At 39.3% G+C, this 24,511-nt stretch overlaps 1 protein-coding gene across 5 annotated transcripts in view; it reads left to right on the top strand.

Annotated features, from left to right (window-relative positions):
- Positions 1 to 21,582, top strand: part of LOC149146562 (protein TRANSPARENT TESTA 9-like) — a 201,869-nt gene extending 180,287 nt beyond the window's left edge. For 4 of the 5 annotated variants that reach the window (XM_089449352.1, XM_089449350.1, XM_089449353.1 and 1 more), the window contains exon 21: positions 20,771 to 21,582. In XM_089449352.1, the coding sequence (XP_089305478.1) occupies positions 20,771 to 21,070 (300 nt within the window). In that variant the 3' untranslated portion in view covers positions 21,071 to 21,582. Of the gene's footprint in view, positions 1 to 20,634 lie in introns of all 5 variants that reach the window. The other variant, XM_089449354.1, reaches the window with a different exon arrangement.
- The last annotated feature ends 2,929 nt before the right edge of the window (positions 21,583 to 24,511 follow it).

The following is a 24,511-nucleotide window of genomic DNA, read 5'->3' as shown; positions in this document are numbered from 1 at the left end:
ACTAAAATCCAGGGGTAACAACAAAAAAAGATCAAAGGGATAAGAGCACAAATTAAGCCCATCTTTCTGCCAAATGCCCCCATCAATCGATACCCAGAAGTATCCATGATAAGTAAACCCAATACTCAATTACCAAATGACAAGACATACCTTTAGATTCTAGAGGCCCCACCTTCAAACATACGATCAATACAGGTGGGTGAGGGACCACATGGCTGGCTGAAGTGGCAGAGAGATGGTATAACGAGCTAGTAGGAGGCATCAAGGGGCTACTAGCCGCCGATTGTGGTTCATCATGGAGAAAAATTTCTCTTGGGGATATCACCCACAAAGTGGTGGGTAACAGGCCCCACAGTTGTACCATGCACTTGGCAGACGGCCCTGGATTTGTATGTTGATGTGGCATCACTTACACCATCACTGAGCCCTTACAGGTGGTCTATAGGCATCTTCGACCTACCTGGAGACCCATGAGGTTATGTGTGTGCCCCCACACCCACTTGAAGCACCACAGGTTTATTGTTTGGAGAACAAAGGACCAACCCCTTGTCCATCACTTTTGAGAGTCCTATTCATCATTATGGCACTTATGGGCTTCATCAGGTGTCTTAGAGGGCCAACAACATGTATTATTCATCATTCAACCTCTTGAGAAGCTTATCGTTTTGTTTATGAGTTAGTTTGGTGGGCTTGTCACCAACAGTTAGTTATTTTGCACTTTATTTTATTTTAGGGGCTAATGTAGGCCTAATTAGCTAAATCGAACTCCTAAGAAATGTATAAATAGAAGTGATGTGAATTCATTTTGAATCATCACTTAGATTGGATCAGTATCTCTCTTGAGATTTTCACTATTCCTTCTTGGTGGACGAAGTTTGGAACATGGATGAATTTTGATGTTTGGATATATTCTTTTCTTGTAATGGAGCTTCTTGATTGGCAAATTTATTGATGGTTGGACCTATTCTTTTACATGTAAGTACGAATCTAATGCTATTTTCTTTTACTTTGTCACATGCATTGATGATGGGATTTTCGCTATTTTAGGGCTAATTGTTGTATGCACATTTACTACTAAGTTGTGGAATTATGTTTCTATATAACATCTCTCTATGTATGGACCATGTATGTTGAACGAATTGTTCTAGGAGTAATTCTATGGTTGAATTTATCTTGATAAGCCATATTGATTTGCAAACGAAGTATACATGCTTTAAGGTCACTCTCCTTTGCCCTAATGCCAAATGAAGTTGTCCTTAGAGCCATCTTGAGCTAGAAACGAAGTCCATTATCATTCTTCTTCTTGAATCCAATAACCCCAAAGGAATTAGGCACTGATCGACCATAAGGTGATCACCTTAAAGCTATTTTTCTTCACCTTTTCCCTCTCCTCTCTAGGTCTAGCCACGTTGTCTTGCCTAGGGTGCCATTTTCTCAACAAATTACTCATAGAGAAACTTCAATCTCTTGGCCTCTCCTGGTGTCTCTCCAAGGTCCCCTCCAAATTTGAGGAAATCCGATGGTAGGATTGTGAGATATCCCAATCCCTAGCCATGAGACCGAATTTTTCCTTGGGTTTCCCCTGGGCTAGTGCCTCATAGGGATCTTTTGACACCTTTAAGTGAAAATTATTTCTTAGATCGCCTTCTCCTCCTTGTTTAGGTCAAGATCATCATTGGTTGTTAAACTCCTTCCTCTTAACCTAACCTTGGGTCGACTGGGTCCCGTGTGGGCCCATTTCTCATCAAAGTCAATTCTTCAAGAAGTTAAGAACAACTCGGGAATCCAAGTTTTGCAAGGATTTTAAGGATTGGGAAGCTCCTTCACAAGTCACATTCCTCTAACCTAGCCCTTAAATCCTCCCCCCTCATCCTAGAGAGTCTTGTACCTTACTTAAGAAGTAGGCTAGTCCCATTCTTGAGTCTCTCCTAGGAAAGGACCATTGAGAATCGAGATCACTTCATATCCATTTCGTTTGATCTGTCCTTTATAAGTGACTCTCTATATACCGAGACTCCTCCCATCAGTGAAAGTTCGTAAAGAGTAGGGAGCCTTAGCCGAGGTGACAATGGGCTAAGTCTCCATAGTTGCCCTTGACTTAACAGTTGCCCTTTAGGATTTCCTTTTAGGTCGCCTGCGAGTTTGAGTGGTAACAAGTTTAAGACTAGTGCAATCTGCAAAGTTTACTGCACTTTCAACATTGTCATTCATTTCTTTAAAAATGTATCTCAGAAAAATCATGTGGGAAGTGTCACCAATGTTAAGAAACTAAGCATCTCTTCAAGGAGCAAATGAAGCTTTGAACAAATCTTCATTTATACTAGTATTGCAATGAGCAATAATAGAATGAGTAGGTTTAGGAGCTTTAGGTTCTTTTTTTTTTTCTCGATGTTTTGTGATCTTCTCCCATGGGACCCTACAAGTCTTTTCTCATGTCCATTTATGCCACATCGAACATAAAAAAGACCATGATTGTGCTTGACCTTGTGAAGATCAAATGTTGGAGCAAATTGGAAATGAGTGGAAATGGACTAATTTTCGCTCTCATTGGCAGCAAGAATGATAAGAACTTATTGAAGAACTGATGTATTTAATCGCCACTTTCTTCTATTTGCTCCTAAGTAACAATGATAGTGTGCTATTTTCCCATGTTATATATATAAAAGATAATAATAAAATAAAATAAATATCTATAAACAAGCAAAAAGTTATTAACGTAAAATGGGCTATGACTTTTCAAGTTGGACATTTAATATGCAACCTGCCCCTATTAGAAAATCAGAAAGGCAGAAATATTTTCTTATGTTGACAATTTCTTGTGATATTCTTGTATTCTTATTAACTTTAAGTTCTTATTTTATCTTCTTTTCATCAAGAAATCTTCAAATCAAAAGCATGAAGATCAATGACACCAAAAGTAGGCACTCCGCTAGGGATAAAACCCCTAATAAGGGGAAAATCGAAACTTTTCCATTGATAGACTCAAATAAAACTTGAGACAATCCAAGATCTTAGACCAGACCAAAAGACCTACGTCCTCCACCGAGTCAACGCTCAAACTGTCCTTCCAATCTTCAGAGATCAACTCCCACAATAGTGCATCAATACCAATGTTACCGGACTCGGAATCGACAATAAATCGGCGAGGCAAAAGAGCGAAGAGTTTTAATTGGATCGGGGAAAAATCGGTGAATTCAATAAATTAAGATATACACATATATTGAATTAGGAAAAAACATTTTTCATTGATATTCAATAAAGCCATGTCCAAACAATGCATAATAACAATAAATGTCCAAAATATCATGAATGAATAAGTATCTCATATATGTTATCAGTCCAAACATGATCCAAAGTACTGGGTCCTCACTCCTAACCTGTGACTACATAGAACCAGAAGCATCTACTTCTAAAAGTTTATAAAATACTGCGTACCAATCAGTAAAAAAGCAGTGATTGAAATCTCTTGATTGCTACTAAAATGATATGATAATGGTTTGCTACTGAAATCTTTGACAGAGCACACGCTGAAGCTACACTGGAGCACACTGCACACTACGCCTCTATTACACTACGACTCTATTACGTTGAGTAAATTGAAACTGAAACCATGACTCTATTACCTTCTCGACTTATGAGTTGTAGCCCTGAACAGTGAGAAGTCAATTATGGACCAACTTTTAATTTTTAACCTAACTAAACTATGAAGCAAAAAATGCGGGAACCCTAAAAGTTAAAACTTGTGCTCGCCGAGTTGAGGGTTGAAATAGCCGTAGTCCCCTAAATCGCAATTAATCAGTGAGTCACTAGTCAAACTCGCGTTGACCACGAGTCAAACTCGGTTAGCGCGAGTATGACTCGCCCAGAGTTGAATCAGATCGTTTGAGGGAAGAGCAGAGTTTGACTTGTGATTAATCGCGAGTGATCAGAGATTCATGTTTCACTGATCAATACTACATCAAAGACAAAATTGCAGCCCTACTGCTTCATAATTTCGGCCTAGCTTCAAGTCTGCAACTTCGGCCCTCCTGCAACGCTTGAATGTTGCACGTGTGAATCACAAGAGAGAAGAGTTCTCCAAACTTCTTCGCTACAGTTTTTCTCCTTCCAAGAATTTCACACCCCCTTTCCTTCTCCTGCAACTGCTAATAGAACTTGTTGAGAATGTGCTCCAACTGAGGTCTAGTTATTGCCTTTATATAGTGGATTCTGCCTTGCAATTCTGCCGACTTGTCCTCCTTGAGGCTGACTTGGTGGAGGAGGCCTAAATGACCTAATTTACATCAAAATAAATTTCTTTCTTGATTGATTAAGCCCAAGAAGGGGTTTTTACATGATGACAAGGAAAAGGACTCTTGACACAAACCCTAGAAGCCTACAATGGAGGCTTTGACCTAAAAATAAAATAATAGAGCATGAAACCCATGCTTAATAAATAATATTCCTTTCATAATAAATTTTTTTCTTTCTTTTTGACAAATACATTACATCATGACTCAAATACAATTATGATGACCGACACTAGTTACATTCTTCAACACCCCAACCCTGCCTAACCCCCAATTGTAATCGTATATTCATCAATTAAAATTTATTTATTCATTTAAATATTTCATTTTTGCTTTTGTGCATACAATTTTTATTCTAATAGCTAATATTAGAGTTGGCTTGGTTGTTGCATTCATTCTTTTGTGCCCAGATTGTGTCCATTCGTGCTCCTTGTATTTGTACCCCTTGACAAAACCATTCATGCCTTTGTTCCTACGTTGTATTTGGCCCTATTTCCGCATCCTTTTGTGTGCCTCATTTTCCTATGTTGAATCCACTTCCTCGCTACTACTACCTACTCTTTGCTTGTAGTTGTAATCCCAAAATCCGCTACCTAGTACTACCATAATTCAACTTATTAAGAGGAGCGCCAAACTCTCGTCGAACATCAAATCCCTATCCACCATTGAAACTATTGCCCCATCCATCACTAAACCCCATCCAACATCAAAACCATTGTCTTGTCCAACACCAAACACTTTCCCTTGCATCCAACAACTTCTAACTCAATTGAAGACCACACCCTTTCTTTCGACCATTTTTTTATAGCCTAACAAAACATACAAATTAATTCTTGCAGCAGTCATATATTTGGAGATAATGGTCAAATTATAAAAAATTTAAGAAATTCAAGATAGTAATAAATTGATCTAAACCAAAATTGAGTCAAAATATGCTCATCCTACAACAAGGGAAATGAAAAATTGAAAAACACAATAAGGAGACCAAACTGAGTTAAAAAAACTCAAAGAGAATATTAGTAAAATCCGGGAGCAGTTAAGCAAATAGATTAATAAAACAATGGAAATTTTAAAGACGAATTGACACACAATATCAAAGATCAGATCACTTCATATGTTAAAAACAAGATGAATTAAAACATGCATAAAATAAGAGTAGAGATGAGAGGAGAAATCCAAAACCATGTAGCCCTAGCAATAGAGAAACATGAGAAATGTATCAAGGACAAGGACTATGCCCCATTCTAATCCTACAAATGCAAATCCACAAACCCAACACTCCAAGCACATTCATCATTACTACTCAACAACCCAATGCTACAAACACAACGAACATGCAAACAAACATGTTCCCAAACAACTTACCAATAGTCAACATCAATCAATAACAACCCCTCTCAACTCAACCAACATTTAGATATCCAATGAGATTGACATTTGAACTACCCAAATTTGATGGAGATGAAATGAAACGTGTAGGTTGTTGGAAAATCAGGAGGCTTATGATTTAGTGTTATTTTCCTTTCTTTGCAAACTGTTTGTGAATGTTGTTGGCTTTCTTATAATCTTTGTTAAGTTCTTTTCATCAAACAATTACCAAAACGTATACATGAAGATCACAGAAAACAAAAGAATACAAGATATAGGCTCCAAGCCAGAGCAAAACCCAGAAAAAAATCTCTTTTTATAGAATCAGATTAAAGTGAGATATCCAAGACCCATGACCACAGAAAAATACCAGCCTTCTAGATGCCAAGTCAAACCCTCATGCACAGTAAATCCATCAACAGCAAGAGACTAGCAACAAATCTTCATCAAGAGAGATAATGAGAAAAAACTTCTACAAACCATTCTCCAACTTCAGACTTCGGCCCTCCTATGAAATTTCAGAACTAATTGAGAGAACTGTGTGTGTCCAAATGAGCTGAAATTATCCTCTATATATACTGTCTAGAGCGGTGCAAATAGACATGTCCTTTGGGGCTGGGCCAACTTGACAGGTAGACCGACTTGGCATCTAGATGGGTTTTTGACCCAAATTACATATTTAAAAATTCTTTTTCATTTTTCTTTACAATAGGTCTAATTAGGACTTTGACTCTTTGACTCAAGAAAAGTCTAGAAGCATGAAGAACATGCTTATCTAATAATAATAATAAAATTATTTTTCTTCTTTTTCTTTGCATTAAATATACAATGATATAAGTACAACGATCATTATAAAGATTGAACCTCATTACATTTTCTAACATAGGTTGGACCAACAAAGCAGAAGAATATTTTGAAATGCATAAGATTTGCTTCGGCGAAAAAAAACTAAAATATGCTTCTATGCAGCCTGAAGGTCATGCATATAATTGGTATGTGGTGGAAGTCTAAAACCAGATTATCTTACTATAGTTGAGCCAAATTCAAAGACGGTTTCTTTAAAAGGTTTCAAGGTGTCATAGAAAAAGACTTCTTTGCAAAAATTACAAGAATACGACAAAAGGGTAACATAGATGAATACTTACAAAATGGGAGCATTTTCAACACAAATACTGGAATTTTCAGGGAAATAATCACTTTAAGCATATGTGTCATGATTAAAACCCTATATAATGAAGGAATTTATAATTGCACAATATCACAAATATGGGCTGTGTTAACTAGGGCCTTAAACCCGTGGCTGTGTGTTATGCTTCAGCCTTCAACCCATGAGCCCATGTAAGACCTAGGTCCTAAGTCCATTACCGCTATGAGATACAGATGATTTCATGGGCTGTGTTAGCCAGGGCCTTCAACCCATGGCCGTGTTATGCTTGAGCCTTCAACTCATGGCTGTCTGAGTGTTCAACAGGTGAGGGCACTAGATTGTAGATGGTGGAGAGCAGTGTAGCACCACCTGCATAAGATCCGCGAGTCTTGGCTGGTTCTATAGCCAGCCAGGTCACTCACATAGAACCCACGCTTAAGACCTGTACTCAGCGAGTATTTCATTAAACCCGTCTACCCGTATAAGACTCATGGGTTTCACATAAGATTCATATCAGAGTCTTATAAGACTCTTCGACCCTTAGAAGGCAATTTTTTATGTTTTTTTTTTTTTTTTTTTTTCTTCTTTTGGAAATGAGGTGGAGGGAAGGGGAAATTGGAGGCAGGCAAATACTTTATAAGCACCTCTCTCCCTTCCATTTGTCATTCACTTGTCATCTGAGTGTTTGGCTCATTCCTATGAGTGTTGAGTGACTCCATTGCACAGTGAAGGAGCTCTTGGAGGAGGCTAAAGGAGATATTCATTGCTTCACTTGTCTCACAACTAAGCTATACATAAGTTATGTTGGCCTAACTACAGACAGTCACATGCAATCAACAGCGTTGAGTAACCGCATAATGGATCATCAAGCAAACACAAAGTGCACACCAGAGAGTGTGAACATTTACCTTTCTAATTGTAAAATTTTCTGTTTCCCACCCCGGTTTTCAGTTTCACCTTATTTCTCCCATGTAGTTAAATGCCCATTCCCATAGCCATACATTTAACAGACTGAAAAAAAATAAATATTGCTGAAAACACAAATTCTGGAAATTTTTCAGAGTGCTGGAAATTGCAGAAATAAAAAATCAGCAATTAAAACAGCCATTAAAACACATTTAAACTCAGTGATTTTTGGTCAACTTGACCCTGGAAAAACCCCCTACAACTCTTGGGGAAAACCAGTTTGAGAGCTCTTCTTTATTTATGGAAAATGCCTTTTACAGAGAAATTTTTTTTTCAGCAAAAAATCAGCAAAACAGAAATTTTTCCAGCAAGCAAAACTTATCTGTTTTCAGCCCAAACGACAATCTGAAAAATGCTGGAAGAGCTGTACGGACCGTACGGATGTACGGACTGTACGGACGTACGGATGTACGGACCGTACGGACTGTACGGACGGCCGTACGGACTTGTACGGACAGCCCTCGGAAAAAGTGCAGAAAATCGCCTCCTCGATATTCGTGCTGAAAAATAATTTTTTCCACTATTTTGCTCACAAAAACTGCCTTTTTCTGCTTGTTCTTTATGCTGTTCGGATTTGCTGAAGTGCTGCCTTGGTGTGTGTGCCAAACTGCTGCCTCTTTCTCCTCCTTGTCCAGAAATCTCCCTTGCTCTCTTGCTCTCCTTCTCCCAATCTGCTCATGAAAGAATGAATGATCTTTTTCTCCTTTTCCTCCCTTAACCCAACCCTAAATGACTTTTGGGTGATCCCTAAATCCAATGGCTGAAATAGATTTAGATCAATGGCTGAGATTAAATGCTCATTTAAATCTCACTTTCTATTTTTTAATTCACCCCACTTTAATAAAGACCCACTTAGTCATTTATTTCCAAAGTCACTTTTCTTTTCTAATTTTTCATTGACTTTATAAAGTCACTTTAAAATTAGACTTAGTAACTTTATCACTTAAAGTCACTTTCAAATTAGATTTAACTTTATAAAAATTATAAAGTTACTTTAGGAGAAAAATTAAATTCTTTTGGACACTTTTCCCTAGGCCAAAGATCAAAGCCTTAGGGAACCACCTGTCCTCCGGTACCAAATTTCAACACTCCCTCTTACCGAGGAAGGTGTTCCTCACCACACCCATCTTGTCTCTGAAGTAGACATGCTTGCCCCGTGGTAAGGCTTTGGTAAGAATATCTGCAACCTGCTCATCAGTGGAAATATACTCAAGCTTCACAGCTCCCTTCTGAACATAGTCTCTGATGAAATGATATCTGATCCCGATATGCTTTGACCTGTCATGAAATACTGGATTCTCCGTGAGTTTAATGCAACTCTGATTATCACAGTAAATCACTGAAGGTCTCAACGGCTGACCAAATAAGCCAAACAACATCTTGCGAAGCCAAATGGCCTCACAACTAGCTAGACTGGCTGCCATATACTCTGCTTCCGCTGAACTCAGTGCTACTGACTGCTGCTTCCGGCTGAACCATGACACTACTGCTGAACCCAACCCAAAACAACACCCTGAAGTGCTCTTCCTATCAGAAGCACAACCTGCCCAATCAGAATCAGTGTATCCTGCCAATCTCACTCCATCTCCCTGCCTGTAGTCCAGACCATAATCCACTGTCCCCTGCAAGTACCGCAAAATGTGTTTTGCAGCCACCCAGTGAACCTTCCTAGGATCACACATAAACTGACTCATCGTGTTGACTGCAAAACAGATATCTGGTCTGGTGTTGACCAAATACATCAAGGAACCAATCAGCTGCCTGTACAATGTGGGATCCACCAACTCGGAATCCGAAGCATGAAGCTTCTTCCAGTTGGTGATCATCGGTGTCGACATGGGTCTACAATCCTCCATGTGGAATCTGCTAAGGATGTCCACAATATACTTCCCCTGCCCCAGGAAGAAATGCCCCTCCTCCTGCCACACCTCCAAACCCAAAAAGTAATGCATCAAGCCGATGTCCTTCATCTCAAACTCCGCCGCAAGATCTCTCTTGCAGTGCTCTATGAGTCTCTCTGCACCTGTAATGATCAAGTCATCCACATACAGCACCAGAATGAGAGGCTCCTCACCAATCACAATAAAGTAAAGGTTCGGATCTGCCTCACTCTTTGTGAAACCCATCCCCTGCAAGTATGCATCTATCCTGGAGTACCAAGCTCTGGGAGCTTGCTTCAGGCCATAAAGGGCCTTCTTCAATCTGCACACATGGGACTCCTTCCCATGCACCTCAAAGCCCTGTGGTTGCTCAATGTACACCTCCTCCTGTATGAAGCCATTGAGAAATGCGGTCTTCACATCCATCTGGTGAATCTTCCAACCCATCTCTGCTGCTATCGATATAATGGAGCGGATCGAAGTATATCGAGCCACGGGAGCGAAGGTCTCCTCATAATCAACTCCCTCTACCTGGGAGAACCCTCTAGCCACAAACCTCGCTTTGAATTTCTCAATGCTGCCATCTGCAGCATGCTTTACCTTGTAAAGCCATCTGGAAGTAACCACGGATTTGCCCTCAGGCCTCGGCATCACCTCCCAAACATCATTCTTCATGATAGAAGAATACTCCTCCTGCATGGCCTCTCTCCAGACCTGCTGGCTAGTTGCCTCCTCATAGCTAGAAGGCTCAGAGTCAAAGATGCTGGTAACCATCGCCATATAGCTACAAAACCTCTCAGGTGGTCTACTCTCTCTGACCGGCCTCTTCGGCTCAGCAACAGATGTGGCATCTCTCAAGGTGTTCTGAAGCCACTTGGGCTTCCTCTTCCCTGAGCATGCTTCTCCCATAGGAGAATGAAACTCCTCCTCCTCATCCCCATCAGTAGCCTGAACTCCTGACTGTCTGTCTGCTGTCCTCCTGCCTGCACCTGAACCTGTAGAAGCTGAGGTACCGTGTGAACTGTCCATCAGTGGACTCCCTAGTGAACTGCTCTGTGAACTGCTCTGCATGCTACCCGGAGCACCACCCCTCTGGCTCGGCGAGCCACTGCTCACTGATGGACCTGACATCCTCATAGATGTACCTCCGGATCCTCCTGATCCCTGCCTACTGGATCCCTGCGACTGACTCAACTGCTGCTGAGGGTCTGGCTGATCCAGATACTCTAACTCCCGTGACCTCCTAAAGGCCCTGTCCTCCTCGAACTTCACATCCCGTCTGACAACAACTTTCCTCTGTGCAGGAATGTAAATCCGAAAGGCCTTTGAGGTCTCACTGTAGCCCACAAAGATACCCTTCTCTGCGGTGGGCCCTAGTTTGGTCCTCTCCTCCTTGGGTATATAGGAGTATGTAATGCATCCAAAGATATGAAGATGACCAAGATCAGGCTTCTTCCCAGAGAAAGCCTCCTCCGGAGTCATGTGCCCCAAGGCACGATGCGGACTCCTGTTCTGCAAGTAAACAGCTGTGTTGCAAGCCTCTGCCCACAAGAACAATGGCAACCCCTGATCATGTAACATGGCTTTGGCAGCCCCTATGATGGATCTGTTCTTCCTCTCCGCAACCCCGTTCTGCTGGGGGTTGTAAGGAACAGTGAACTCCCTCCTAATGCCTGCCTCCGCACAATAGTCAACAAACTCTCCAAGGGTGTACTCTCCTCCATTGTCCGACCTCAGGGACTTGATCTTTCGACCTGTCTGAGTCTCCACAAGAGCTCTGAACTCCTGAAACCGCTTGAAGACCTCACTCTTGGTCTTCAAGAAATAAATCCAGGTCCTCCTGGAGTGATCATCAATGAATAAGACATAGTACTCATATCCACTCAAGGAAACATGAGACATCCGACCGCTCACATCGGAATGAATCAAATCAAGTATCCCTGTCGCTCTGCTGTCACTGCTGGGAAAAGGGGATTTGGCAAACTTGCCCATCGCACAACCTCTGCAAGTATCGAAGTGATCAGTACTGAAATCTGGCACACCTGTGGTGATCTCCCGCAATGTCCTCAAGGCTCCATGAGACATGTGTCCCATCCTGCGGTGCCAAATCTCACACAGCTCAGAACTGCTAGCTCTGCTGTCGGTACTACAGCTCAATGCCAAAGGGGGCTGGAATGCAAACTTGTACACCTTTGCATGGCGTACACCTATCACTCTAGCTGTATCAGCTGGAGAGCCCCTGGGATACATCAACACCTGTCCTTCCCTGAACAGTACCTCATATCCTCTGTCCTCCAAGGCTGAGACGGATATGAGGTTCTTCCTCATCCCTGGCACATAAAGAACCTCTGACACCTTCAAGGGAGGTTTGGACTCCCTCTGAAATGTCACTGTCCCCACCCCGACTGCTCTAACAACTCTGTCATCACCGAGTACTACCTCAATATCAGTGCCACTCTCTGAAAGCTCTGAGAAGTACTCCCGGACTCCTGTCATGTGACGTGAAGCCCCACTGTCCACATACCAGATACCTGTAGATGCTCCGCTAATCGAGGGAAAAGCATGCTCCCTCTGAACCTGTGTGGCAGGTGATCCTGCACTAGAGGACTCACATGTAGTGAACGCAAACTCCCGGTCAAAACGACCTGCAAAGTCCTCAATCTCAGCTGAAGCTGCCACATCCTGGTTCTTCCCCTTCTTCTTCTTCTTCTCCGGACACACAACTGCATAGTGTCCCATCTTCTGACAATTCCAACACTTCACTTTGGAATAGTCCTTTTGTGAGTTACCCTGTTTACCTTTACCTTTGCCTTTGCCTCCACCACCGCTTGTGGAAGCCTGCTTCTTCCCTTTGCCTTTCTTGCCTCCTGCCATCAGTGCTACGTCCTCATCCTGCTCAACTGGCTTGGCTGCCCCAAGCTGTCCTTTCCTGATCTCTGTCTGAATACAATCATCCCAAAACCTCTCCCATGTGGGAAGGGTCTCACGTGCACAAACCCCATCAGCAAAGTTCAACCATGAACGGGGGAGGCCATTCACTGCAATACGCACCAACTCAGTGGATGGAATGGCCTCTCCAATCGCTGCCAACTCATCTCTCACATTGGTAATCTTTGTGAGATATCCAGCTGCACTATCATTCCCCATCTTAATGTTCTTCAGCTTCTCCTTCAGGACCATCTTCCGGTTCTCATTGGTACTCTGGTAGAGATTGGACAATGCTGTCCACATCTCATGGGCATTGCTCTTTCCTCTCACATGAGGAATGCAATGGTCTTTGATTCCGTCTAGAATCAGCCTCTTACCCTTGTTGTTCTTTTTATTATAAGCTGCCAACTGAGTAGCATCAGTAGGCACAACAACAGGGTGCTGTGCTGTATGCACCATGATATCCCAGACTTCTGCCTCCTCAAAGATACTCTGCATTCTCTCCTTCCAAACGCTGTAATTTGTATGCCCATCCAACCTATCCTCCACCCTCAATCCCAATGACATCTTGCTGTCCTAAAACTGAAAAATAGCACTGCTGTGGTAAAGATAAACCTGCTGTTTATGAAAAATCAGCTTGCTGGAATTTTCTGAGTGAAAAAATCAGCAGCTGTATTTTTTCTCTTTTGCTGTCCCAAACTGCCCTTCAGCACTCAAGCTCCGATACCATGTAAAATTTTCTGTTTCCCACCCCGGTTTTCAGTTTCACCTTATTTCTCCCATGTAGTTAAATGCCCATTCCCATAGCCATACATTTAACAGACTGAAAAAAAATAAATATTGCTGAAAACACAAATTCTGGAAATTTTTCAGAGTGCTGGAAATTGCAGAAATAAAAAATCAGCAATTAAAACAGCCATTAAAACACATTTAAACTCAGTGATTTTTGGTCAACTTGACCCTGGAAAAACCCCCTACAACTCTTGGGGAAAACCAGTTTGAGAGCTCTTCTTTATTTCTGGAAAATGCCTTTTACAGAGAAATTTTTTTTTCAGCAAAAAATCAGCAAAACAGAAATTTTTCCAGCAAGCAAAACTTATCTGTTTTCAGCCCAAACGACAATCTGAAAAATGCTGGAAGAGCTGTACGGAACGTACGGATGTACGGACCGTACGGACTGTATGGACGGCCGTACGGACTTGTACGGACAGCCCTCGGAAAAAGTGCAGAAAATCGCCTCCTCGATGTTCGTGCTGAAAAATAATTTTTTCCACTATTTTGCTCACAAAAACTGCCTTTTTCTGCTTGTTCTTTATGCTGTTCGGATTTGCTGAAGTGCTGCCTTGGTGTGTGTGCCAAACTGCTGCCTCTTTCTCCTCCTTGTCCAGAAATCTCCCTTGCTCTCTTGCTCTCCTTCTCCCAATCTGCTCATGAAAGAATGAATGATCTTTTTCTCCTTTTCCTCCCTTAACCCAACCCTAAATGACTTTTGGGTGATCCCTAAATCCAATGGCTGAAATAGATTTAGATCAATGGCTGAGATTAAATGCTCATTTAAATCTCACTTTCTATTTTTTAATTCACCCCACTTTAATAAAGACCCACTTAGTCATTTATTTCCAAAGTCACTTTTCTTTTCTAATTTTTCATTGACTTTATAAAGTCACTTTAAAATTAGACTTAGTAACTTTATCACTTAAAGTCACTTTCAAATTAGATTTAACTTTATAAAAATTATAAAGTTACTTTAGGAGAAAAATTAAATTCTTTTGGACACTTTTCCCTAGGCCAAAGATCAAAGCCTTAGGGAACCACCTGTCCTCCGGTACCAAATTTCAACACTAATCAGTGAGAAATATATAAATGTTAAACACAATTTCACAAAAAACACTGGGCTGTCACAAAACATGTCTTTTGAGCCTAGGCATACATGTACTTTTTATCTTCGATTGACTCATTTTCTATTCTGTGAAAATTGGAATGCCAGCTACACAGATTTTTATGCTTATTGCCTATTCTCAATCTCCCATTGTGACCACCCTTGTGTCCACAATCTGACATTGCAGCTTCTTCCTGTCTTTCAACCTAGCTTTGCAGGTGTCTTTTGGTCTGCAACCAAGCATTGTGGTCACTCTAGGTTTCACCTATCCTTACGAAATCATGGAACTGTTAAATGGACCACAACCAAACCTAACGGGTTCTTCAGTAGTTGTGCCATATTTTGTTTGCACCCTAGACTTGTGGATCTGCATTTGCCCACAACATCATCCACCCTTAACTGCCACACTTTGTCTACAAATCCAGGAATATTATCTGGCTCTACTGTTTTGCAGGTTTCTAACAATTGAATGTGCTTGATAAATTCTGCTTCAAAATGCAAAGTATGCAGTCAATAAATTGAATGATATTGGAGAGGACAAATAAACTTTCAACATCACAGGACTGAGAAAGCAACTTGAAGGATGCCTCTTTCCATTAGATTATTGAAGATCAATCTCCAACTATTCAACTTTTTTCATCCGCTTTAAAAGAGTTAATAATTTATCACACACTGCCTGTTGTTTAAATTGTGCAGAAAATACCTGTCTCAGGAAGCACAGACTGGGTCCTTTTTTTCCCGTAGAAAAAGTCGTAATTTTATTCATAAGAAAAAATTACATTTTGTAGATGCCTAAGCATATGTAGATGACTATCTCTGTATTCACAATCGACCAGAGATTACAGAAAAATAAATAAAAAAAATAGATGTCGGTTGGCCTATGCTTTCCTGCCCTTCTTCTTCTCCACCCTTCGCCAGCCGTCAGAGTTGGAGTTGGGTGCAGTGATAGCCAGCTGATTTTCCATTGTGTTTGTTGTTGTTCCTTGTCAGAGTCCGAACCTTCAGATCCATGAGATCGTTTGATGCCGCTTACTTCCAACTGTATTTCTTGTTGCTGTTTTATATTGTCAGGCCCCAGCTGTGTGTCTGAGGCGTGTCCTTCCTGTGTATATTTCTGTTCCATTTGTATGTCAGGTTTTGATTGGTTCCCTGTAGGTTCTGTCTGCATGTCCTCTTTTTCCCTCCAATCGGTGTGCTGCCATCCATTCGGCTTTTTTTTGTTGTTTCTTGTTCACTTTGGGGTCCTTCTTGCCCAGTGGGCAGGTGTTTTGAAGGTGCCCTGTTTGCATGCATCTAAGGCACCTGAACGCTGTATTTTCATAATCAAGCAGTTGTATCCTCTGCGTATTATTATAGTTCAGTGTAATGTGATCAGGTAGCCCTGGACTTAGATCCACTTCTACACATATTCTAGCATAGGTGAATATTCCTTGGTTGATTCTTTCTTCATCTGTTTTAAGGAATTTCCCCAAAGAATTTCCAATGGCTGTTAAAACATTGTGGTGCCAGAAATGTAGAGGGAGGTTATGGAGCCTCACCCAAACAGGAACTGTTGATACTTTCATAGTATTTGCATCAAATTCAGGAAACCAGGGGGTGGTGTAGAGGCCAGCCTTTCCCTAGAACCAAGGCCCCTGATTTATAATATTGTCACGTTCTTGTTCTGTTGTAAATCTAACTATGAAGAAACCTTTTGAGCATAGGTGAATTTCACAGTCAGGTGACCATGTTGAGAGGATCCAGTGATGCAGTGCATCTGATTTTGGCCAGAACCCATTAAATCTACATATTACAGCATGTGTGGCTAGATTAGTGTGTAGATTAGTTACCTCCGGCGAAGTTACTTGGATCGTTGGAGATTCCAGTGTTTGTTCCGCAATATAGGGACCTGGTAGCTCTGGTGTTGGTGTTGGTTTGGGTTGTATGTTTTCCCCTTTACCGTTCACCGCGTCCTTGAAGGAGCCTGCGTTCTTTGAGCTGGACCCAGAGCATCCTCTCAGCCGAAGGTTTATGATGATTGTTGAATCTGTGGTTATATTGTAATCCTGGAGGGTGTAGTGATCCTGTAGACTGCGCCCCTTGTAGATCAAATTTTGCCTTTGTTGGGGGATGCCAAGAAGGTTTTGTATTCTGTTCCGTAGTTCTAGGATGCTACTGCCCCTCCATAATCTCAAACAGTAACTACTCCCTTCCGGTGCTTTTAAAAAGAGCTGTGTAAAGTCCGCTTCTCTAGGATTGGAGCCCGTTTGAGGCTGCCGCCTATCGGTTGCATGCCCACAGATCTGGGTTCTTTTGAGGCTCCCTGTTCTTCTGGGCATCTGATCTGGTAGTTTGATGGCAGATCTGGGCGTCTGATTACCTTGTAATTTGCCTGCTCTGTCTTCGTCTGCGCTCAGGGTTCTCCCCCACCACACAGCTGCAGCATGGGTTTCGAACCGCTGGTTTGGGCTGATCTCCTGTCTGTTCTTCTTAACGACTGCCGTGTATATAGGTTCGGAAAGATCCGCACCCCTCAGCGATCGCCAGCTTTCATCAGCATTTCGGGTTGCTTTTCTAAGAAGATGTCCCGAGCCCTCACTGCGCCCAGATATCAGAAAACCATATAAATTTCGAAGCCGCTTGGGTGCATAGACGAGGGTTACATCTGCGAAACGGTTCTCCTCAAGATTTAGGTCGCTGTGAGCTTCTTGTCCTTGGATCTGAGCCAGCGTATGACTGTATGCTTTTGAAAACGCCAATATATTGAGATAAAAAGCCCTCCTCATTGTTTCCGGGCGCCATTCCTTGTATTTGTCATAGCTGCTTCCCCAGGTAGCTAAATTTGTCTGTTTTGCGGTAGATTGGGAGAGAGATATGGTCAGCAGAACGGCGACGGTTCTCCTGTATGCTCCAATATCTCGATCCACCTCGCCATGTCCCAGATCTACTATTTTTCCTTCATTTCCCAGGGCAGAGTACCAAGTCTCCCGCCGCTGATCTCCTTCTTTGCTGAAACCACTGTTCTGCGCCAGCTGCACAATGACCTTTGTGCTATCGACTCCCGTGGCAGATGGGTAACCTGCAACTTTGGCCGCCATTTCTGTAAACCCTCAGTCGCTCGATCGAAACCCGTCCCCTCTTGTCTGTTCGCAACTCCTGATGAGTCCACATTATCTCAGACTGGGTCCTACTCTGCTTTTGTGACAATTTTCTCAAATCTTCTTCCATGTTAACTTTCAAGTTTCACCAATTGAACAACAATTTTTCTTTCTTTTTGCAGTCTCATTTACTACTGCTCAAAATCTTCAATTTGAATCTTACACTACTTTATTTCCTCTCGTATTTATGTCTTCTTGTTGGGCACCTCCCTCGAGTATCATCTTCACATTTGGTTGCCAGCGAAACTACTTCAGGTATTATATAACAAAATTTCCAGTAGTTAATTATTTTATCTTCTCCATTAAAACCATAGAAATTTTAGTTCTAATTTGTACTCTGCCAATTTCTCTCTCATTTATGTTCTTTTTTAGTAATTTCAAAAAAGTTAAAAACTTATAGACATGAGATGATGTTATGAATTATTGCATATATTGTGGTTTTTATGACTTATAAGGATTGAAATTGTCATTAGTTTCTTTTTTGTGCTTAAAATTTACCATATTTTAAGTTTTTTTTTTGTACTTTGACGAGTCTTATACGGGTCGTTCCTGAGCCTTATATGAGTCAACAACTCAATCGTGCAACATTGGTGGAGAGATTGCTGCTGCACAGTGTTAAGTTGGAGACATTGTGGGAGACTTGATTCTTTAAGTCTGAAGAGATTTAAAATTTTGAATCCTGATAGATCCGATTGAAAGTTCACATCTTTTATTTCAGTATGATTTATTTTGATTTTCACTTAATACATGCTGTAAACTTGTCTAAGTTATCAACTAATATGAACACCTAGATCTATAAAAATATTATATTCTTTGATTCTTCAATTTTCTAAATATAATGAAAAATATAATGGTCAGTGTCTCATTCTAATTTAACATTTTAGTATTTTAAGTGGGGACCCCTATGTTGAAGAACCCTATGTCCCCTATAATGTTCCCTAAAATTTGGGGAGCGCTTCTACATATGCCCTAGATGTCTGCGCCTTCGCCTGTTCCCACATCTATGCGTCCTAGAAACTTGATGGAAACTTGATGTTTTGCTACTTTTGCTCCAAGAGTGTTCAAGCCTTGAGGTATATGAAACTTAGAAAATCACCTTAACCTTGTAACTATGAAATGAATTAGTCATTACCCTTTGGTATCTATGTAACCAATTTTTTTTGTATTGGTACATTTGTGCTCAAATAAGTGAAATAATAGTTAGGTATTCATTGAAAATTTTATTTTTTCTGTAGCTATTATATTTCCTCCAAGCCTTTCTTCACAATGATGCGATACCTCATGCATTATGCAACTTCTTTTTTAACAACCGCTACAGTGTTTAACTATGTTGAATAAGAAGTCATTAGGGGAATATTGAGGTAAAAAATATGTCTCAAAACAAAAATGTACTAACGAAATTAACTTTAAAAGAACCAATAGGATTCAAGATAATGATGTCATTCATAGGAGAGAATATTTTGGAGGGAAAAGTAAACAATTTTTTTTAACAGTATTTTCAGCTTATCTCCGTGTAGGGTTACTCAAATGTCAATTGTAGACATTTGTTGGATGTGGAATTGTCTCCTTGTAGGGTTACTCAAATGTCAATTGTAGACACTCGTTGGATGTGGAATTGTCTCCTTGTAGGGTTACTCAAATGTCAACTGTAGAACTCGTTGTATGTGGAATTAAAGTACACATCCAATGAGAATCCACTATGCATACTTATGAGTAGATCCACATCGAAATAAATGAAAATACATGAAAAAATATGTTGACACATTTTATTCATGTATTTTCAATTTTGTTCGATGTGGGTCTACTCAGAAGTATGCAAGGGGGTATTCGTTGGATGTGGAATTTAATTCCGCATCCAACAAGTGTCTAAACTTGACATTCGAGTAAATCTACAAGGAGATGAGCCGAAAATTCAAAATATAATATAAAAAGTAGTTTCCTTCATTTTCTTTAAAAAATTGTAACTATTATTTATTATTTTAACTATTATTTTATTTTATTTTTTCGTTAAGAGTTTTTTTTTAACCTCAAAACTCCCCTAATGAAATCTACCAGCATGAAAAATTTCTTCCAAGGGACTTGCTAGCAAAAAGGCACTTAAACTACAGAGAAATTTTGAAGTCATCTAAATTCGTTGGACATATAAAACTCAATTGCCTTCTGTATGTTCACTTCGCCATATATTACTTGTGAATGCTAAATTTCTTAGCCATGCTGAAGATATTAATATGTCATTCTATTACTTTAATTAGTGTAAATTTGTATTTAATTCGAACAACCATTCTCCTTTGAGACCACGAGTAGTCACCAACAAGGGATAGGTTTTAATGTTTAGACATTCCAGTTTCTAAAATGCTTCAATTCTTTATCACCTTTAAAAACATCCAGTATAAAACAGATCCCTTTCAGCTTTCCAATAATGTCAGTTTTCTGGCTTTGAAGTTTGGTTCTATCCATCATACTTTCGTCAACCTACATTAGATGCGTTTTGTATCACAGGTCCTCAACTATTAAAGCCAACATCATCCGATAGGTTTTTCAATTTGGGTTTTGGGCTTGGGTTGAAAAAATCAGTTTTCCTTTACCTATCGGTATGGCTGTAGGTTGTGTTGGGATGTTAATCTGATCATCTAGGCATTCAACTGCTAGGCGTTGATATGTACGTACGTGTTTGTGTTTATATCACAAATTAATGTATACCTGTAGGTTTTGTTGGGATGTTAATCTGATCGTCTAGGCATTCAACTGCTAGGCGTTGATATGTACGTACGTGTTTGTGTTTATATCACAAATTAATGTACAACATCCAAGGATTGTGGTCCTGTAAATCTAATTCATTAAGTGGGGATGATGATATAAGCTTTGTTTCAGTTGTGCATTATGATTGTCTGTATTTAGTATTTACCGTTGCTTTGAACAATTGTTAGTGCATTACAGTTCGTTATTTCCTTATTGAAATTGTTTGCTATGAATCTTTACATATGGGCTTCTTTTTGTACTCTTGGGTATAATTGAACAATCTGCCTTTTGGCGATGTCAGGTGATAGTATCGACCATGTCCAAATGTTAAAAGATTCCATCCACCGACTTTATTCGTAATATACGTATTTGAAATGTTTAAACCAAGGATTGAGATCATGGTATGAAATACTGATATTTATTCTGTCCGATGACAGCCTAGAATTGATGAAAAACATCCAAGGTGGTTACATCTACGAATTAGACCATTTAATTTACCCTCTCTGAATTCTAGAAAAGTTGGAACAAGTGCTGCGAGATCCAAAGCAAAGGGGGTGGTTGATGGGAGATGGACTGTCGCTTTTTCTGATGAGCAAGCATGCAAGTCAGCAATGTCTGCTGTTCTTGAGGAGATGATGATGCAAAGTTCTGCTGTTCAGAAAGAACTGGAACCTTTACTGAACTTTGATGCAACTGCAAATGGTCAAGCAAAATTTCCACAAGAAGATTTATCATAAGTATTGTGTATGTTAATCTTTCCCCCCTTCTCCTGTCTTTTATTTATAACTTCTGTTGGAGCTAGTGAATGTCACTGCTGCAAATGCATTTTTGTTCCCATTGTTTGTACCATGTTGCTTCCTATATGCCAGGCAGCCTTTGGAGTGTTGTTCTCCGGGAGTTTGTGGGATTGTTAGTTTGCGAGTTGTTAAATTCTTTTGTACATTAGTGAAATCTGTCATCTCCAATCGAAATGGTAACTCCGTTGCAAGCCTGAAAGTCGGCTGCTTAGGAGGTGAAGCTGCTTCCTTTGTATCAAATTTTTTCAGATGCGACTTTTGCTTCGTTGGATATTTATTTTCACGAGGCATGTGCCACAATAATATTTATGTACTCCAGCTGTATTTTTTATTGGCAGCTGAAGGTTTTGTATGTATACTTTCTTTCTCCAAATGTCAATTATTTACATTTGTATGTATACTATCTTTCTTCAAATGTCAATTATTTACGTTATAATATTTAGTTTCCCCTATTCACAATGTCCCATGCCAAAACCGTGGCTTTATTCTAACGTGTGCTAATATCTGTAGATTTTCTTTTCTTCTGCAGAGAATGCAACTCTAGATCTTAATGTTTAATTTATGCCGTACCATTACGAGTAATATGAATATCAAAATATTCCTTTTTGTGGGTAATATAGCCAATTTTGTTGACCCCATCAATAACCATTTTTTCAGTCAAACACACTACGAAAGTTTACTAAAAAATGGTCTCTTACATGCTAACAGAACAGAGGATTTGAAACTTGTTCCTGCATCACCTGATCAACCTGGTCGGGTCAATGTTCATTGTTCAGTTGTTTGAGGCTAAACTCAGCTATTGTATTTATTGATTAAATTCGAAAAACGCTTTATCAAATATAGAAACCAGGGGTCTCTAACCATCCCGAAATTTTAGATTTTAAGTAAATAAAAAACTATGAAAGAACAGTCATTTTTCAACTTGGTTATTTATTTAGGATCACAAATGCCATGAAAACATAGTAGATGTTAGTGATTGCTTATGCCATTCTTCGATGATTAGCCTTCGTCCAAACGAATAACTAATTTACGGGGAAAAAGTTTTTAAGAACGTTTGCTCATGTAAAATGAAAATAATTACAAATGGACCTCTTTACAGGTTACCTCTTTTTAAAGGCTACCTATGTTTAAGAATTTCTATACGCATGTTTAAGAATGTCTAATCATCCTTATGTTTAAGGATTCCCATTTATGTAAATCATAGTTTTCTCATGGTTACTTCATGAGAAGCAACATGTCACTGTGGGATTTGAACTTGAGTAAAGATAGAATCACTTGACTAATAATGTATTAATTTTTAAGTTCAACTTCACCAAATTCTAGGTCTAATTATACAATAAAGCTAAAATTAGTTATCAAACACTAATAAAGGAATATAATTTTCACGCTATTAAAAGATTCATGCTAATTTTATAATTTGAAATTAGGTAATAAGCTAAATTACATGCACTTTATAAATGGAAAATATAACTTACGTAATTATACTTTTTTAAGGGTCGTTCCATGAGAAAATTTAGATAGATCTACCCATCAGCCAAACTAGCAAGGCCTAACCCCAAGGGCGTCGAGGATATTTGACCCTGTGACCTCCCGATAGGCGAGGTACTTAGCAACATGAACTCAACCAACTGAGCTATCCTTTGGGGCTATTACATATTAATCTTAATACTCTATATGATGATAATATAATATAAAATGATGGGAATATAATATGAAATAAAATACTTCATGAGATGATTTATTTTTATTTATTTATTATTATTATTAATTTTTATTTATTTATTATCATATTGTTTTTATATATTGGACATTGCTTCATTGTCAAACTTTTATTGCGCTATTTCTTTCTATATTTTAGTGTACAAGTATATATTTTTATTCCAAGTAAAAATTTTTGGCATTGGGGATTGTTGAGGGAAAGAAATTGGCCTCCCTCTCAGTTTGAAGGCAAGAATGAGGTTGTCAATACAATGCCAGAGTCACATTATATACACATTTAAGAGTTGAGATTGTTGGTACCATGCCAACACTACATTATATACTCATTTAAGAGCACCACATAGAACTTTACAAGATTTGAATATGGGTGGGAGGATAATAACTATTCCATCTACCCAAGTTAAACCCAATTGACTTGACTCAAAATTTTGAGCATTGGCGACCGTTTGAAGAAAGAAATCAACCTCTCTCTTAGTTCGAAGGAAAGAGTGAGTTTGTTGGTACCATGTCAATGCCACATTATAAACTCATTTCAAAATGCTACATAGATTACTCTTTTCAAGAGCTTAACATGTCACTTTTGCAGGATTTGAACCTACCTAGAGAAGATAACAACTATTCCACCGAACCACCCAAGCAAAACCCAATTGACAAATTACAATTATGTTCACTGAAAACTATGCAACAATTTGTATTAGAGCTTTGTTCTTTTCATCATTTTTTTGTTGTGTAAGTGTAGAAAACCAATCCCTCATTGGACATTGATCAGTACTAGTTCCATAGTGATCTCTACCACTGTTATTGTGCTTTGTATCGTTGCTACAATGCTTCATAACATTGCTACATTGTTTTTGTATCACTATCACTATTACATTGTTTTTGTATCGTTGCTACAATGCTTCATAACATTGCTACATTGTTTTTGATTTACTACAATAATTGTGCCACTATGTGAAGTACTCATACTCCTACAATCTGTGTATGCAATGTTTTGGGCAACACAAGAACATTGTTGATACAAAAAACAAATTTTAAATTCTATTAACGAAAAATGGAAAAGCATCAATGAAAAAAGCTCTGCCTCTAGAGAATTAAAAAAGGATGATGAAAATATTTAATCAAGCATACAACTTTGAAGTTGGATAACCAACACTAAGAAAACAACTTTAGTTGGGACAATTTGATGAGGAGGAGAAATGAGGATAGTGTCAGATTAGACACCCTCGGCCAAAAAAAAGAAACAATGTACTTTGGTGAATTGAAAGATCTAAAAAATATCAAGTGAAGCACATGAGTTTGAAGTTGGATAACCAACACTATGAACACAATTTTAGAAGGAACAATTTGAAGAGGATGAGAAACAAATGGTGCTAGATTGGACACATGAGAAAATAAAATGAATGATATTGGCCAAAGTTCATATATACAAAAGTTGACCACTTTCATTTTGTTGACCACTTGATTTTATCTCACTAAAGGGTTTGAATAAAAGCCTTGGGTCTTTAAATTTTTTGGTACTATTAGGGCATTATAATAAGATACAATTTTGACAAGCTAGGGATGAATAATTCCACGAATGAAAAGAATTTCATTAAAATGAGCTATACATAAATACAAATAAAGTGACCTTTGATTTCATTTTTCAAGAGGTTCGATGACTCT

The sequence above is a fragment of the Pinus tabuliformis genome, chromosome X (genome assembly GCF_031772625.1).
Source record: "Pinus tabuliformis cultivar Carrire ecotype Pingquan chromosome X, CPIR1, whole genome shotgun sequence".
Classification (NCBI taxonomy): Eukaryota; Viridiplantae; Streptophyta; class Pinopsida; order Pinales; family Pinaceae; genus Pinus; species Pinus tabuliformis.
This window is presented reverse-complemented; position numbering and strand designations above follow the sequence as displayed.